Here is a 15000-nt window from a genome sequence, read left to right as displayed (position 1 = left end):
AAATTACTGCACAGAGCCAGAGGCCATGAGACTCACTCTGTTACCACACACACACACTCTCACACACTCAAGCTGGAGTATAAGTATACTGATCCCATGTGGGAAATTTGGTCTCTGCATTTGTCCCAATCCGTGAATTAGTGAAACACACAGTGAGGTGAAGCACACACTAATCCCGACGCAGTGAGCGGTTAGGTGCCTTGCTCAAGGGCACTTCAGCCGTTCCTACTGGTCGGGGTTCGAACCGGCAACCCTCCGGTTACAAGTCCGAAGCGCTAACCGGTAGGCCACGGCTGCCCCAACAGAACACCAAAGAGAGGAAATGCTGCAGGGACTTTATCTCTAAAACAACATGTTTGTGTGTACAGTACGTGTGCCTGTGTTGTGGAAAGAGAAAGGTGGTTTACTACTTCAGACATGTAACATTCCTTGTGTTTTATAAGTCTGTACATATAACCTAATTTCCTTTTCTAGCCAATGTGTTCGTTGGTTCGGTGTCTTCGTTGGTGTGCTGAGAATACTTATCCGTTACTTACACAGAGAGGGTGCAAGGCCAGTGTGAGGAGGCGGAGCTTCTCTCTACACCTGAGAAGGCTCCGCCCCTGCCTAATTGGCACATACAGGTGAGGCAGGCAGGTGTGGGTTATCACAGGTGGAGTGGAGTCAGGTAGGGAGGGAGGTGTGTGTGAGAGGCGGCTTAGGAGGATGGAGGTGAGACAAGACTCCCTTCATTAACTTACAGAAACAGCTTACAATGGCTTGTCTTTTTTAACCACACTAGTATCTGTTTAGGTTGAGGTCCCTTAAAATAACTAGCACAACTTAGACCAGAGCCTTCCCCTCTGAATCACACTAGTACTCATTGGAGGTTGAACTCCCTTAAACAACTAGCACAACAGCAGTGCCTTGCCTTTTATTGGATCACATTTGTATCGGTTGGCTCTCTGAAAGTAACTGGCAGAAGTTAACACCAGTGCTTTGTCTTGAGTCGCACTAGTAGTAGTAGTACTAGTAGTCGCACTAGTAGTAGTAGTACTAGTAGTCGCACTAGTTGTCACACTAGTAGTAGTAGTACTAGTAGTCACACTAGTAGTCTGTTGAATGTTTGAGACGGAACTCCCTTCAGCTGATTAGCACAACCTTTCTTGAGTCACGCTAGGAGCATACTTGTGGAATGTTTGAGACTGCAGTTGGTTAGGCAACATATTGAATTGCATGATGAAGGGTTCCTTGATTGTGTGTGTGTGTGTGTGTTGGGGGTACGCTGGGGTAGAATATTAGAATATTGTGACATGGCCAATAATGGTGTAGTCAGGAATCTTCTCTAGTCAATCAATGGTATGAGACTCCAGCTTCAGAGACTGATAAACACATTTCTGCTGCATGTTGGGTAAATAACTTGGTGATTAGGCTGTGTGTGTGTTTCCAAAGAACCATGGCAGAGTTTCAGTTTGTGTGCGAGTTTACTGTGGGGGAGTGAGGCTTTCCATGTGAAGAAGCATACCGTACGAGCTAATGACTCAGCCACTCTGTGCGTGTTTGTGTTTTGTGTGTGTGTGCGTGTGCGTGTGCGTGTGCGTGTGTGTGTCCTGTGATCTTTCCCTGAGGTTTGATGTGGATGGAGGCCCGTGATGGAGAGTTAAACATAGTGTGGTTGGCTGCCGTGGCTCATATGCCTCTTTCTGTTTCTCTTTTCTCTTCTCCATATGGGGTTACTCAGAGCCACATAACCGCATACACACACACACAAACACACACACACACGGATCCTTGTCAACATGTGTGTGTGTAATACATATGCATACATACTCACACACCCACGAATGTGCAGACGGTTCTCAATTTTCAGTTCAAAGTTGCTTTATTAGCACGACTATTTTGATACAGCGTTGCTAAAGTGAACATTAAGAACAAAAGAGTTATATAAAAAGACCATTAAAGAGAGAAAAAAATCTCACACACACAGACACACACACACACACACAGAGACATTATTAAGCGTCTCCCCATTAATGTTTTTTAAGTGTCTCTCGCGACACTATTAACATGTTGCCTTGATGTTGACTCGGTTTGTTTGTGTGGCTTTATGCGTTCATTTTAATTGGCCTTATGAAGTCATTGCTGGCTGGTGTTGTAACTTCTCCTATAGTTTTACTGATGTGTTAACTCTTTTGTAAAACTGTTTTATACGCTGCGTAACTCGGCCCGTCTCAGACGTTAGCCTGCCCACAACAGTGCAGCCGTTCTGTTTTAACCGTTTTTTAGTTCAGCTTTTCCGTTTTACGTTTAACGTTTAACGTTTTTTTTTTTTTTTTTTTTTGATATATTGTTGTTTGTGTGCTCCGGAGAAGTTGAGGGAAGGTCTTAATCAGACTGGGTGGGAAGGGTGGAATTATTATTGTGTGTGTGTGTGTGTGAGAGAGTGGGAGAAATTGCAACAACTGTTTGTCATTATTTTTGTCTGTCAGTTAGAGAAATTCAATTATGGGATTAGTTCTGGTGCCATACTGAACTTAAAGCGCCTTTGTCAGGCACGTGGGACCCTCGTCCCTATTTTTTTGTGGCTGTGTGTGTGTATCTCCATGAATGCATTTGCATCTGTATGAATGTGTGTGAGTGTGTCAATGTGTTTGTCCTTGTTTGTGTGAACAACAAATCAGTCTTGTGTGAGTGTGAGGAGGAGTGTGGTTGAGAGAAAGGAGTGAAAATGTGACCGTATGTCAGTGATCCATTTGTTCCACTCTTGGGTGGCTAGACACATTGAGTTGACTGGGTTATAGCCTGCAGATGAGAGGTTTGTATGTAAGGGTGTGTATGTTGTCATGGCCACCTCTGTGTTGTAAACGTGGTGTGTTTGTGTGTGTGTGTGTGTGTGTGTGTGTGTGTGTGTTGAGAGGTTTGTATGTAAGGGTGTGTATGTTGTCATGGCCACCTCTGTGTTGTAAACGTGTGTGTGTGTGTGTTAAATGAACATGAGAACACATTATGCCCATGGCTGTATGCGTGTATGTGTATTCTCTATGAAGTGTGGGTCTGTGAATGAATGACTGGGTGTTAATGTTCCCATATGTTTGTGATTAACCAGTTAATTGTGTGTGTGTGTGCGCGCATTATGAATGACAGTTTTTAGGTGTTTAGAGAGTGTAGTACCAGCCGCTGTTCCAGTGGGCATTGTTTTATGTGCATGCAGCATATGTGTGTGTGTGTGTCTGTGTTTTCTCCTGTGTGTGTGTGTGTGTATGCGCATTCATTCTCACATGTGTGTGTGTGTGTTTTCTCCTGTGTGTGTAGTGTACATCTGTAAGCTGTCTGAGGACGAGCAGCCATTGTTCCTGCGGTTGCTGGCGGGTCCCAACACAGACACCCTGAGCTTCGTCCTGCGAGAGCAACAGACTGGAGAGGTCATGGTGAGCCCTGCCGCCCGCCCCTGGACATACACAGGACACATGTCCTATAGACACAACACATGAACATCATAATAACACAGGACATAAACATAGCACAATATATACATCATAACATTTACTACAGGACGTAAACTTTAGTATACAGGCCTATGAACAGAGCACAATATACATCATAACATAACACTAGAGGACAAACATCTGAACATCACATTACAGAATATGGCTACAGTGTCTGACGGCCCTTCCCCCCCGAAATGTTTGTTTACTGGATATGTTTGTTTTTATATACAACCAAGCCAGCCTCCAAAACAACACGCCCTCTGACTTTTTTTCCTCTCCTCACCTCTCTCTCTCGCTCTCTCTCTCTCTCTCTCTCTCTCTCTGTGTGTGTAGTGGGACGCTTTCTCCATCCCTGAGCTGCACAACTTCCTGCGCATCCTGGACAAGGAGGAGCAGGACCAGTTGCGGGTCATCACGCACCGCTACGACACCTACAAGCAGAAACTGGAAGAGGCGCTCAAGGCCGTGGGGCCCGGCTAAATAGCCCCCCACCACCACAGAGACAGAGAGAGGGATGGGGAGAGAAGGAGGAATAAGTAAAGAGACTGATGAATAGAGAGAGAAATAGAGTGAGAGAGAGACTGACGTTAGAAGAGGAGATGTTTTGGAGAGACACTCTGTCATGGGGTGTGACACACACACAGATGGATCAGCGTGTGTGTTTTCTGAAGTCGTTTTCCTCGCATGGATTGGACTGATGATTTAACGCTGGAGAGAAAAGTCGTCGTGGATACTCACTGCGGGCCTCACCGTCACTCGGAACTCCAATGCACCATGGGAACTTGAAGAGGTCTCCTAGTAGATATGGCATGCTTTCCCAGAATGCATCAGTAGTGCCATATTCACTTGTTTCTTCTCTCGCACTGTTCCGGCTCTTCTCTGCCTGTCACTCTCTCCAGTATTTTATTTTATTATTTTTTATGTTTTCTTTTTTTAAGTTACCTCTTAAAACTTGTGAATGAGAATGAGACTTTCTGTCTTCTTTTTTTTTATTTAATTGGTGGATGCTATTAGATTGTAAATATTTTTGTTCCTTATTTTAATTTATGTGGGTGAAGCTTTTAGTCTTTATTTTTGTTTTGTTTTTGAAAAAGTCTTATTTTACACTTTCAAAACAGGCCTAGCAACAAACCAAAAATGGTGAACAGAACCGGAGTATGAGGTAGTTGAAGGGAGGGGACAGGGTCTGTGTACATGTCTTTTACAGGTGTGGCCGTCCCTCTGTCTGACTGCCACACCTGCACAGGTGGACACACACACACACACACACACACACACACACACACACACACACACACACACACACACAACCTTAATCGTTGTGTTTGCCCCAGTGCAGTCTGAGAGGAGTAGCTCAGTTTAATGGACCCAAGCCCCGCTGCTGTAGGCAGCATCAGAGACAGCCCTTCACATCGGCTCAGTTTTGGCTCAACTCTGGCTCAGTTCTGGCTCTCATCCGGCTTCGAGTCAGTCGCAGGGACGCAGTCCGTCAGTGTGTTTGGCCGGATGTGGCGGAGAGACTAATAACAAGCACGTGAATGTGTAAGACAGAGGGGAACTGGGAGAAAAGAGAGATGGATGCAAAAAAACACAATGGCGTGAGTGATCTAGAAAGAAATGGAAAGAATGATATAAAGAAAGACCAGAAAGAAAGAGAGAATGATGGGAAGTAATGTGGAAGTAGATAACGAAAGAGTAAGAAAGAAGCAGCCTGCATTGGAGCTTGTCACATGACCTACGGCCACTAACCCTCGCTGCTAGTGGGGGAACTCGATGCTGGAAACGAATGTGGTTTTTTGTGTTCAGATGACTGAAGAAGACTTGTGGTGCTTTACTGAGCATGACGTGTTTGGGTAAAGCAGTGATAGATGTATGGTGTATGGGATGGATCTTTAGATTGAGATGTATGTAATATGTGTTGAGCATTGAGAGTGCATGGTGACATGATGTTACTGTAGGAGTGTGAATAGACGTGTGTGTGTGTGTGTGTGTGTCAGGCTGCTCAGCAGAATAGAATGGATTACAGGAAGTGAGAGGCAAAGGGCTTGTTCGGCCCCAGGACCAGAGTGACGTGGTTTAGCTCGGCATCTCATTTAGGCATTCAGGGTTCCTCTCTCTCTTCTTCCTGTCTACACCCCCCCCCCCTCCTCTCTTGTTCTAAAACTGTCTATTTTTCTCTTCTCTCCATTATCTCCCTTTTTGTTCTGGTTCTCTCTCTGCCCCCCTCTCTCTCTCCCTCATGCTCTTCTTCCCTCCTTCTTTGTCTCTCTCTCGCTCCCTTTTCCTCCTCCCTCCTCCCTCTCTCTCTCCCTCTATCTCTCCCTCTCTCTTTCTCTCTCTTTCTCTCTCTCTCTCTCTCTCTCTCTCCCTCCCTCTTCCCCATGTGTCCCACCTCCTGATGGCCCTGCCTGTAGAGACTGATGGTCTGCAGAGTGATAACCAAAGATTCTAGAGCTCTGTTCTAGAATCTTTGGTGATAACAGCCTATCAGACCAGTGTCTTTGTGCTGGTGGATTTGTGTAGGTCTGGACCTTGTTTGTGTTGGAATGAGTGCTACATAGCATTGACATTAACTCTGCTCGGAAAGAGAGGTCTGTAACAGGCCCGACAATAGGCACTAGGCTGGGGATGTAGACTTGACATTTGCATTGCGAAATTGGACAGAGAGGTCTGTAACAGGCATGATTCTTGGCACTAAGTTAAGGATGTAGCATTGACGTTAACATCGCTAAGTGGGAAAGAGAGGTCTGTATCAGGCCTTAATGCTAGGCGCTAAGCTAAGGATGTAGCATCGACGTTAACATCGCTAAGTGGGAAAGAGAGGTCTGTATCAGGCCTTAATGCTAGGCGCTAAGCTAAGGATGCAGCGCTAGGCTGAGGATGTAGCATTGGAATTTACATTGCTAAGTTAGAAAGAGGGATCTGCCACAGGCTTGGTCGCCAGGCTGAGAAGTGTGTTCAGGAGACAGCGGGGGGTATGTGGTCATGAGAGACGGGAGGAGATGAGGGTCACATTGTCGCTCTCTCCGTACCAGAGCACAGTGAGTCTGAACTGGGCCGAACTGGGTCAGGCTTTCAGCGGCCAGAATTCACCAGATCTGGACCTTATCCGCACAGAACCTGTTTCTAAAGGTCAGCGTGTCACCGTAGGTCCTGGTCACTGTGGTGTCGCAGCACTGGTTCAGGGGGTTCCACAAACTCACAGCTGTCAAATACTGAGCTTTGTGACTGTAAAAGCGATTGAACATACCAACATTTGGGGCCATAGGGGGTAAAGTCAGTTTAAAGAACTTTTGAAGGTTTGCTCTGTTTTTTGTTTGTTTGTTTTTGTTTTTGTTTACTGTCTTGTTGTCGCTGTCCTGCTCCAAAGTGCTGTAGATACTCCGCCTATTCGCTATGCAGAAGCCTCTAGCTAAAAGTGTACTTTGGAATGGAGGGAAAAAAACTAAAAAGAGTAGACAATCTCAAAGTGGACATTTTCAGTAGATGCATCCAAAGAGGCCAATTATTATGAACACCTCCTTGGGTGTCTGGCTGGAATTGATATACATGTGTATTTGTGTTTTATTTTTGTTTTTGTTTATGTTTATTTCTGCTTGTACTGCATGAGGAAGTTCGGATAGGTACAGCATTGTGAACTCTAAAGTCTTGCATCACCTGCATTGGTGATTTTCCTTGTAGGATTTGATTAGAATGGGGCTGTAGGGACCTCTTGTGGACGACAGTTGTAATGGCGTCTTGGTGTCCTGAATCACAATCTCTTGGTGACATTAGGTGATGAACCATTTATTTGAATGACCTTTTAGTTATGTTATTTTATTTGTTTATTTTGATATATAATATTATAACCAAAGATACTATTGAAAAGATTATATACACAGCTGGATTAACTTAATTTTAGAAAATTGTTTTGCCTGGTGCAAGCAGTCAAAGCCCTCCTTATCAAACTGAGGGATATTTAGATTGACATTGTCTAAGGGCATATCCTTAATATATATAAGTATAACATTTAAAACACTGGGTCTGTTTCACATCATTTGGAATTGCAAGTCAGTGCAGGAGTGAAGTAGGTTTTTTTGCCAAGCCATTACTATTGAGATGTGGTTCATCTAAGCCTTAGGTCTAGCAAACCATCACGGCTAGCGCATATAGAACCAGCGATCTTAAAAAGCTTTTTATAATGGGCACTTTATGTTGTTTTTTTATTTCAGGGATTTATACTGTTTGGGTTGTTGTCATGTTTAGCTAAAATTTACAAAAATGCCTATATCTTTATTATTATTAGAATTATCCTTGATAAAAACATATTTTCATTGATTTAAAAGTCTTGTCAGAAGGTTTTTTTTTTTTTTTTTTAATGAAACTTGACTTTTTTTTAATGGCAACATAATATCCTGCTAGATTCGTCATTTAAAGTGAGACTGTGAAATGTTTTCTTTTTTATTTTGTTTTGTTTTATGATACTATGATGTGGTTCCTTATAAAGTTTATTGATGTGGTTATACTACTAAGATAATCTCATACACATAATTGCATGCATTATGTAGAATAATGCATAATCAATGGCTGTTAAGGCAATCGGTAGGCCAGTTATACTGTCCATAGGTTTGAATCAGTATGGATATAAATTAGTTTGCTAATGGTTCACCTTTGTCGTTTTTTTGCCAAAAAAAAAAAAAAAATAGCAAAAGCTATCTGGAGACCGCAAGTCTGCCGCTTCATCTTTGCAATGAAAGAGACCACTATTTGCGTCTTCGGTGTGTTTGAGGACTCTTGTTTGTCATAATGTCCCATGTTTGGCCTATGCGTTGCACCTCTGGCATGTTGATCGGTTCGAGTACTGTCGGCTTGGTTGATGGTGCATCGAGACGTTCTGCTTCTGTCTGGAGTGCTTGCGGCATTCATATCGCTGTATTATTCTTTAGAATATCGGTGCAGATTGATGCAGGTTTATTTTTGTAGGTAACTCACTTTAAGATGTTACCAAAATGTGGCCTTTTTGTGTCAAAGGTCAGAGTTCATTAAATAAAGTTGACATTTTGCTCAAATGTTAATACTGTGTTTTCTTGTATTTTGTGTTTCAGCAGGCCTATATTGTACATCAAAGAACTGCAGAATGCAGTTTTTTTTTTTTTAAAGATTCCCTCAAATTCAAACAATTATCTACTGAAGATAATAGCCCTCTAGATAAAATATAAATATGTATGCAACATGCAATAAACCATGTACCAATATGCAGGAAAAGAGGCATAGATTGACAAATAATACATTGTTGTTTCCCAAAAAGTTGGAACAACTTCTATCATGTTGAAACTGACACGTCATTATTTTGTGCAAAATATATAATTTGATGCCAGCAACACATTTCAAAACGTTGGAAAAGTTGTGTAATGCCAAAGAAAACACAATGAGGAACATTTCACAACTAATTATGTTAACTGGCACCATGACGGGGCATATAGAAGAGCATCCCAGAGAGGCAGGATGTCTCATAATTAAAAATGTGGTGGAGGCATTCATCACTGAAAACCTGTGTGGGCAAAATGCAGCGATATTAAGAATAATGCTCCTCAAGGTGAAACTGAAGAATTTGGGATTTTTTTCTTCATCTATGGTAGGCCTAAATAATATCATTCTCAAAACTCCAGCAACTGCTCAGTTCCCACATAGCCTGTTTTCAAAAGAAGAGGCGAAACACGTGGTAAACCTGCTCCAGTTCCAACTTTTTTGCTGGCATGTAATTTTTTTTTTTTCATAATTTAATGCCGTACGTATCATATTTGAGACATGCATTTCTGAGACCCATTGCATCACCATGAGATATAAACTTTGCATAAAACCCTGTTGTATACAATCTATTACTTGTCCTCTGCCCCCTGTTGGATACCTTTTGCACTACAACAATTCTGACATGTAGTTTGTTAAAATTCAAAATGGTGGAATCTCATTAGTACCCTGCCGATTATGTAAAGGTCAAGGATATTGGTAATTTGATAATTTTATGGTGAGATTTACCTTTACATATTTATCAATATTTTAAGATTAAAAATTACTTTGTTCAAAAAACTTAACATTTCCAAAAATTGTAAAATGTAGTTTGGTGTAAAATCGAGCAGAAAATGTTTGTATCACAATTGATACAGCAGGTATTTAGTGGTAAATCTTTCAATGGGCATAGTTATTTTTTTCTGGATGTTATATGTATATTATGTCTTCCATAGTCCATAATACAGTGTTTTAATGAATCAATTACACAATTTACAGATTGAAATGTGATATTCACAACAAATAATTAATAGCTCTTATTCATAATTCATAAATATCTATGGCTAATTTATAGATGGAAGGGAAAAGGCTAAAAGGAAGTTCTCTACTGAATATGTCCTGAATTTCCTTGATGGCAATTTGAGCGACATACATTGCCTTGTAGAGACAGATGATGAAGTGGAAGATATAAATTGGACTTTTGGACATCACTCCCTAAGGTCAGGTGAAACACTGGGATCGGAAGACGTATACGTTATGGTTCCCAGAACAGCCATTGTGGAGACCTACAACAAATTTATGGGTTGAGTTTTTGGATATGCTCTCTGCCCTGTACAAATACAGTTTGAAAACCAGGAGATGGTACTTGGCAGGCCACTGTCCTCTCCATCACATTCACCTTTGCCACACTCCTTACCCTCACAAACACATACCCCACCACGGAAGAGGCCACTATGCAGTGTTCCTCCAGATTCCCCTTCCCATCCTGGGCACGACAAAGGTGCAAGCACTGCAAAGAAACTCCTCACTTCTCCTATGTGTTCGGTGTAAAATGCAATGTCCACCTCTGCCTAAACAAATACAGGAACTGTTTCCTTGCTTACCATTTGGCAAAGTAAAGGAAAGAAAAGACTGTCGTTTCAACGTTCAAAGATGCAGATGTTATACAAAGAAAGAGTTTTTGAAGTTCAAAATGAAAGAAAAGGATGGAAAAAGCCAGCTGTTTAAAGAAAAAACGATTTGAATGTTATGGATATCCAAAGATCTTAGAGATTGCAAAGTTCTTGTTATTGCCCAAATTGTGTGTAATGCCCAAAGTATCAAATATGATACAAACAAAAATTGTGTGTAATGCCCAAATATGATACAAACAAAAAAACACACTTGCAAATTATTTTTGTTATTTATTTTTTTTATATTTTGTTAAAGGGCCTAATTGAGACTTCAGATTAAAAAAAAAAATAGAATTTTCTGTCCATTATTTCTTGGTTTAGGCATAATAATAAATTCCGCTCAACGATTCTATGATTCTTTATTCTCAGGTCTTGTTAATTTCTCACAGAATTGCACTATGATGTCCATAGGCATTTTGTGCACTAAAAATGTCGGCCAACATAAAACATGACTAATTTGCCCAACAGCAGTCTGGAAAGACGAGTTGCATAGAAGAAGATACTCATATATTTAAGAAATTACATAAATGTGTTAATCTATCTATCCCTGAATTGGACGCCATTGATCCAGAAATATTTTTCTCTTTATAAACATTGCCCCTGCTTTCTGCAAGCGCACCATAAATTGAAGATAATGTTCGTATTGGCGACGCCAGTCGTTTCCACGGCAATCTGTTTTAGTTAATTTTCTTGTCCTCTAGGTGAACTCTCTTTCTTAATGTCTTCCAACAGTGAAATGACTCGGCCCCTCCCACGACTAGATCTTCTCACCCCCACCCCCGGTGCGAAAGACGGCAAGTTAGCTAGAACCAGTGAACCACTGTCTACGGCTAGAACAGAGTTCAACTTTTGCATGGCCACCAGACCACCGCCGGTGTAGACTGTCACACGCCAGACGAACCTGCCGAACAGGAGTGAGGACGACCAGGTTTTGGAGAAGAAATTATGTAAGTTTGACGGCGTTGTTGACTAGTTAAATAAGCGGGGTCGAGACGCGGCGGGAAGTTTACGAGAGCCCGTCCACGGATTATTAGACATTCATTCCTTATTAGACATTCTCTGGTTGTACTGTATGATCTGCATTGAGCGTGCTTGCGTAAGAGGACAACTGTGTTGGGTACCCACGTTATGAAAATGAATTATTGTCTTTGTCTGAAATGGGAAATATTATTAAATCTGCCCAGCCTTTTGCTTTCCAGTTCTTGAACATAAACCGGATCATGCATATGCTTGTCGATTTTTGGCATGATGCGTGCTTGGCAAATTCACATTGCACATGTTTATTAATGTTATCCTAAAAACTAATATTTTGATATATATATAATATTTATATAATATTTAATATAATTGTTATTCAGAGCGTGCCTGTACGGCATGCACACGATCCTGCATCTGGAGAGGGGGCCATCGGTCATCCTTTAAGTAAGGCGCCTGTATTGGAAGAAGAGCAATTCCCCAGGGGCAAAAATCCCCAGAATGTATTACACTGCTAGGAAATATGGATTACCTAATTGCGTCCTCTTCAATCCCCTGTCATTTTTCCACTCATAGATTCGGGGTATACACGCTATCGGAACTATTCATGCCAGATACGAATTCAGTTTGAGAGAAAGTCTTGCACAGTTCTACTTAATGCTGGAACCCGATTATGAGCGAGCATAATGTGTGTGTGTGTGTGTGAACAGGGCTGGACGCAGGGCTGTAGCAGTGGCGGTGGCATTTCTGGCCGTCGCGGTTGGACTCTTTCTCATACCCTCTCCTATTGATCCGGAACCATACATGTAAGTCCACAGGAAAAAAAGATTGGTGGCAAATAAGAACAAGAATAACTTACATTTTATTCACCAGTACTCTGACAAACCTTTGGACGAGTTTGGACACATCTTTTATAATTAAGGTTTGGTTACATGGATTAATATCTAATCCTATAATGCAGAGGTAACCTACATGTAGGCTACTTGTTAAATGTTGAGTTCAGGGAGGTCAGCCATAGGCTGGGTTCAAAGGTCATATATAGCCCTATGGGAACACAGGACTTCCTCTCTGTTCCCTTTTTTTTATTGTGTTATATTTCAAACATTTTAGCATGTAATATGGATTTATTTGACATATCAGTTTAGTCAGTTAATTGAGGAAAGGCAAAGGCTAAGTTTTTTTATTTTCCTATTTTAACCATTTGGTGAGGCAGCTCAATAGACAATTCAATAACAAAGAGAATGAGTTGCAAGCCTATCTATAGCCTGTACAATGAAGTAACATCTTCCAAACTGTAAGTAAACAGACTCAGATCTCAGACTAAGGTTATGATTTTCTTGGGGATTGGAAGCCTACATTCTATCTTCATACCACCATCTACTCCATCTTCTGTTAGGTGTGTAGCCTAGAGATAGACTTTATCCCTAACCCAGCAGACAAAAGTCTGCTCATCTTCTCTTTTGGCACTAGTATTGCCAATGATCAAATGGAGAATGAGTGAGTCAGTGTCAGTGATTAAACATTTATCTCTGATGAGGCAATGTTTACAACGGTTGTTGATTGGATTATCTGATCGCTTTGTTTTGGTTCAGATTTGAGGGGCCCCCACCCTTGTTGGAGGGGCCCCTGGCTGTCAACACTCGACTCCAGAGGGGACGCCAGCTCTTCGCTGGACAACTGAGGGGGCCTGAGTCCTTTACTGCTGACCAAGATGGTGTGTATTGTGTGTGTGTGTTTCTGTTTGCATGTGCGGGCAAGTGCATCGCTGTTCTTCCCTCTCTTTATTGGTTAGGTGGTCTGTCTGTGTTTTTCTCTCTCATTCTCTATCACATTCACATTATTTATTATATTTATTGAATTGAATTTTAAGCATCACATTCATCAACATGAGGAAAGACTTATCATTGGTCAGTCTGGATGCTCAGTTATAGTTACAGTTTTTATAGTTATTGTTCCTGGTTTTAACGACCCTTAAATGTTTGAATGTCCATTTAAAAATGCTAAAGGATATTCCTAAGTATTCTCAGAGCTGCAGAGTTACAATGCATCTGTGTGATGACAGAACTTAACCAGAGAGGGTTAAAGCGGAGCTATTAATCAAGGATCTTTGACTTAACCTCCCCATAGACTGTCTATGAACCTCTCAGCAGGGGAGTTTTGAACATTGTAACTGAAAATTCTGTTCCGCAACAATGTAAGATTCTAAAATTCCATATCCAATTCAGAGTCCTAGAGAGATCTATAAGCAATTCAATGAACCCAGATATTCTTTAGGCGGGAATCACATTGACCAGTGGCAAGCGGCAAGTTTCCTATTGTTCTCTATGGTTCGGCAGCGGAACGGTGGCAGCGCTGGCGTAACGCTAGCATTGAACAAGCTGAGCGTTGAACTTAGTTCAACTTTCAAAGCGCAACACAAACGTATTCAATTGTCAGTTAAGGTAAACCATTTGTGTTACCATAGGAACGAGATATAACTTATTATGGTCTGAGCGTTGCGTTACGCTTGCCTCTGGCCAATGTGATCCCTGCCTCAGAACGTTCAATTTCCAACATACGTCACACCGGTGACAACCATAGATATATATGTACAGTGACGACGGACCACTGGAGACAGTTGAGAAAGCGTTCTAAAGGATCTTTGGTACCACCATGAATGCAGTTATTTTTTATTCCTGCCCGCTTGCTGCCTGTTGTGTAATGAGTGCCCGCTCTATATTTTCCTCATAGGGAATCTTTATACCGGGACAGTGGATGGGAAACTGTGGAGGATTCATCAGGACACTCTGACATTCATCACGCAGATGGGACAAAACATCCCTGAATGCGGTGAGCATTACAAACAAAAACACCTCTGCAAACTTTTACACACACACACACACACACACACACACACACACACACACACACACACTTTCTCTCATCTTGCACACCTCATATAATATACTTAAACTACTCATCCTCAGTCACAGACAGACATAAGTCTATTGTGTCATACTGAGAAGTGCACACATATAGAAACATATTTCTGTACACAGAATTCACACACATGGTCAAAATAAAAAACACCTCACACTGACACACACACGCACACACACACACTTCCCTAAAGCATATTTGTCAGTGTGGAGGATGGGTAATTTAGTACTCAGTTGAGGCACAGATTAGTTCTAATTAGTAGATTCTGAGCGATAACTCTGTGGGGAAGATCCACCTTTATTCTCTCTCTCTCTATCTCTCTCTTTCTCCATCTCACTCTCGATCTATCTCTTTCTTTCTTTCTCTGTCTGTTTGTCTCTCCCTCTCTCTCCTCTCCATCTCTCTCTATCTGTCTCCCTCTCTTTTTCATCTCCCTCCCTCCCCTCTTTCTCCCTCGCTCTCTCTCTTTCTTTTTTTCTCTGGTGAAGGTTTGGGGCTTGAAGCTTGTATCTTGGCCAGAGCGAGTCCCTTTGTGCTGCCGCCAGGCTGTATTAGACACAGTCAGGTGATTCACAAAGCATCATGCGGCTCTGTGCCCGAGACCCTGACACCTCCAAGAGGTTGTCTGCCGATGTCTTTATCACCGCCTAATCCATACTGGTCGCTGCTAGGCCCGTGGAAAAAAAGCTGTGAAATTAGGC

At 41.9% G+C, this 15000-nt stretch overlaps 3 protein-coding genes across 4 annotated transcripts in view; all 3 read left to right on the top strand.

The window, feature by feature from the left end:
* rassf3 (Ras association domain family member 3) overlaps positions 1–5492 on the top strand; it is an 89100-nt gene extending 83608 nt beyond the window's left edge. For both annotated transcript variants that reach the window (XM_076296966.1, XM_076296967.1), the window contains 2 exons: positions 3292–3407; positions 3801–5492. In XM_076296966.1, coding sequence (XP_076153081.1) covers positions 3292–3407; positions 3801–3947 — 263 coding nt within the window. In that variant the 3' untranslated portion in view covers positions 3948–5492. The remainder of the gene's footprint in view (positions 1–3291; positions 3408–3800) is intronic.
* The window catches only part of LOC143136314 (ras association domain-containing protein 3-like), a 70956-nt gene that overhangs the window by 2929 nt on the left and 53027 nt on the right, over positions 1–15000 (top strand). The gene's annotated exons all lie outside the window — the stretch shown is intronic.
* The window catches only part of LOC143136700 (adipocyte plasma membrane-associated protein-like), a 9869-nt gene continuing 6075 nt past the window's right edge, over positions 11207–15000 (top strand). Inside the window, exons 1-4 of the mRNA XM_076297402.1 lie at positions 11207–11352; positions 12091–12186; positions 12973–13094; positions 14111–14209. Coding sequence (XP_076153517.1) covers positions 11351–11352; positions 12091–12186; positions 12973–13094; positions 14111–14209 — 319 coding nt within the window. The 5' untranslated portion in view covers positions 11207–11350. The remainder of the gene's footprint in view (positions 11353–12090; positions 12187–12972; positions 13095–14110; positions 14210–15000) is intronic.

The sequence above is a fragment of the Alosa pseudoharengus genome, unplaced genomic scaffold, assembly GCF_046254945.1.
Source record: "Alosa pseudoharengus isolate Yale_2024_CS ecotype anadromous, Long Island Sound unplaced genomic scaffold, YU_APseudo_1.1 YU_APseudo_1.1_scf_20, whole genome shotgun sequence".
NCBI lineage: Eukaryota > Metazoa > Chordata > Actinopteri > Clupeiformes > Clupeidae > Alosa > Alosa pseudoharengus.
The sequence above is the reverse complement of the archived record's forward strand: the minus strand, read 5'-3'. Positions and strand labels throughout refer to the sequence as shown.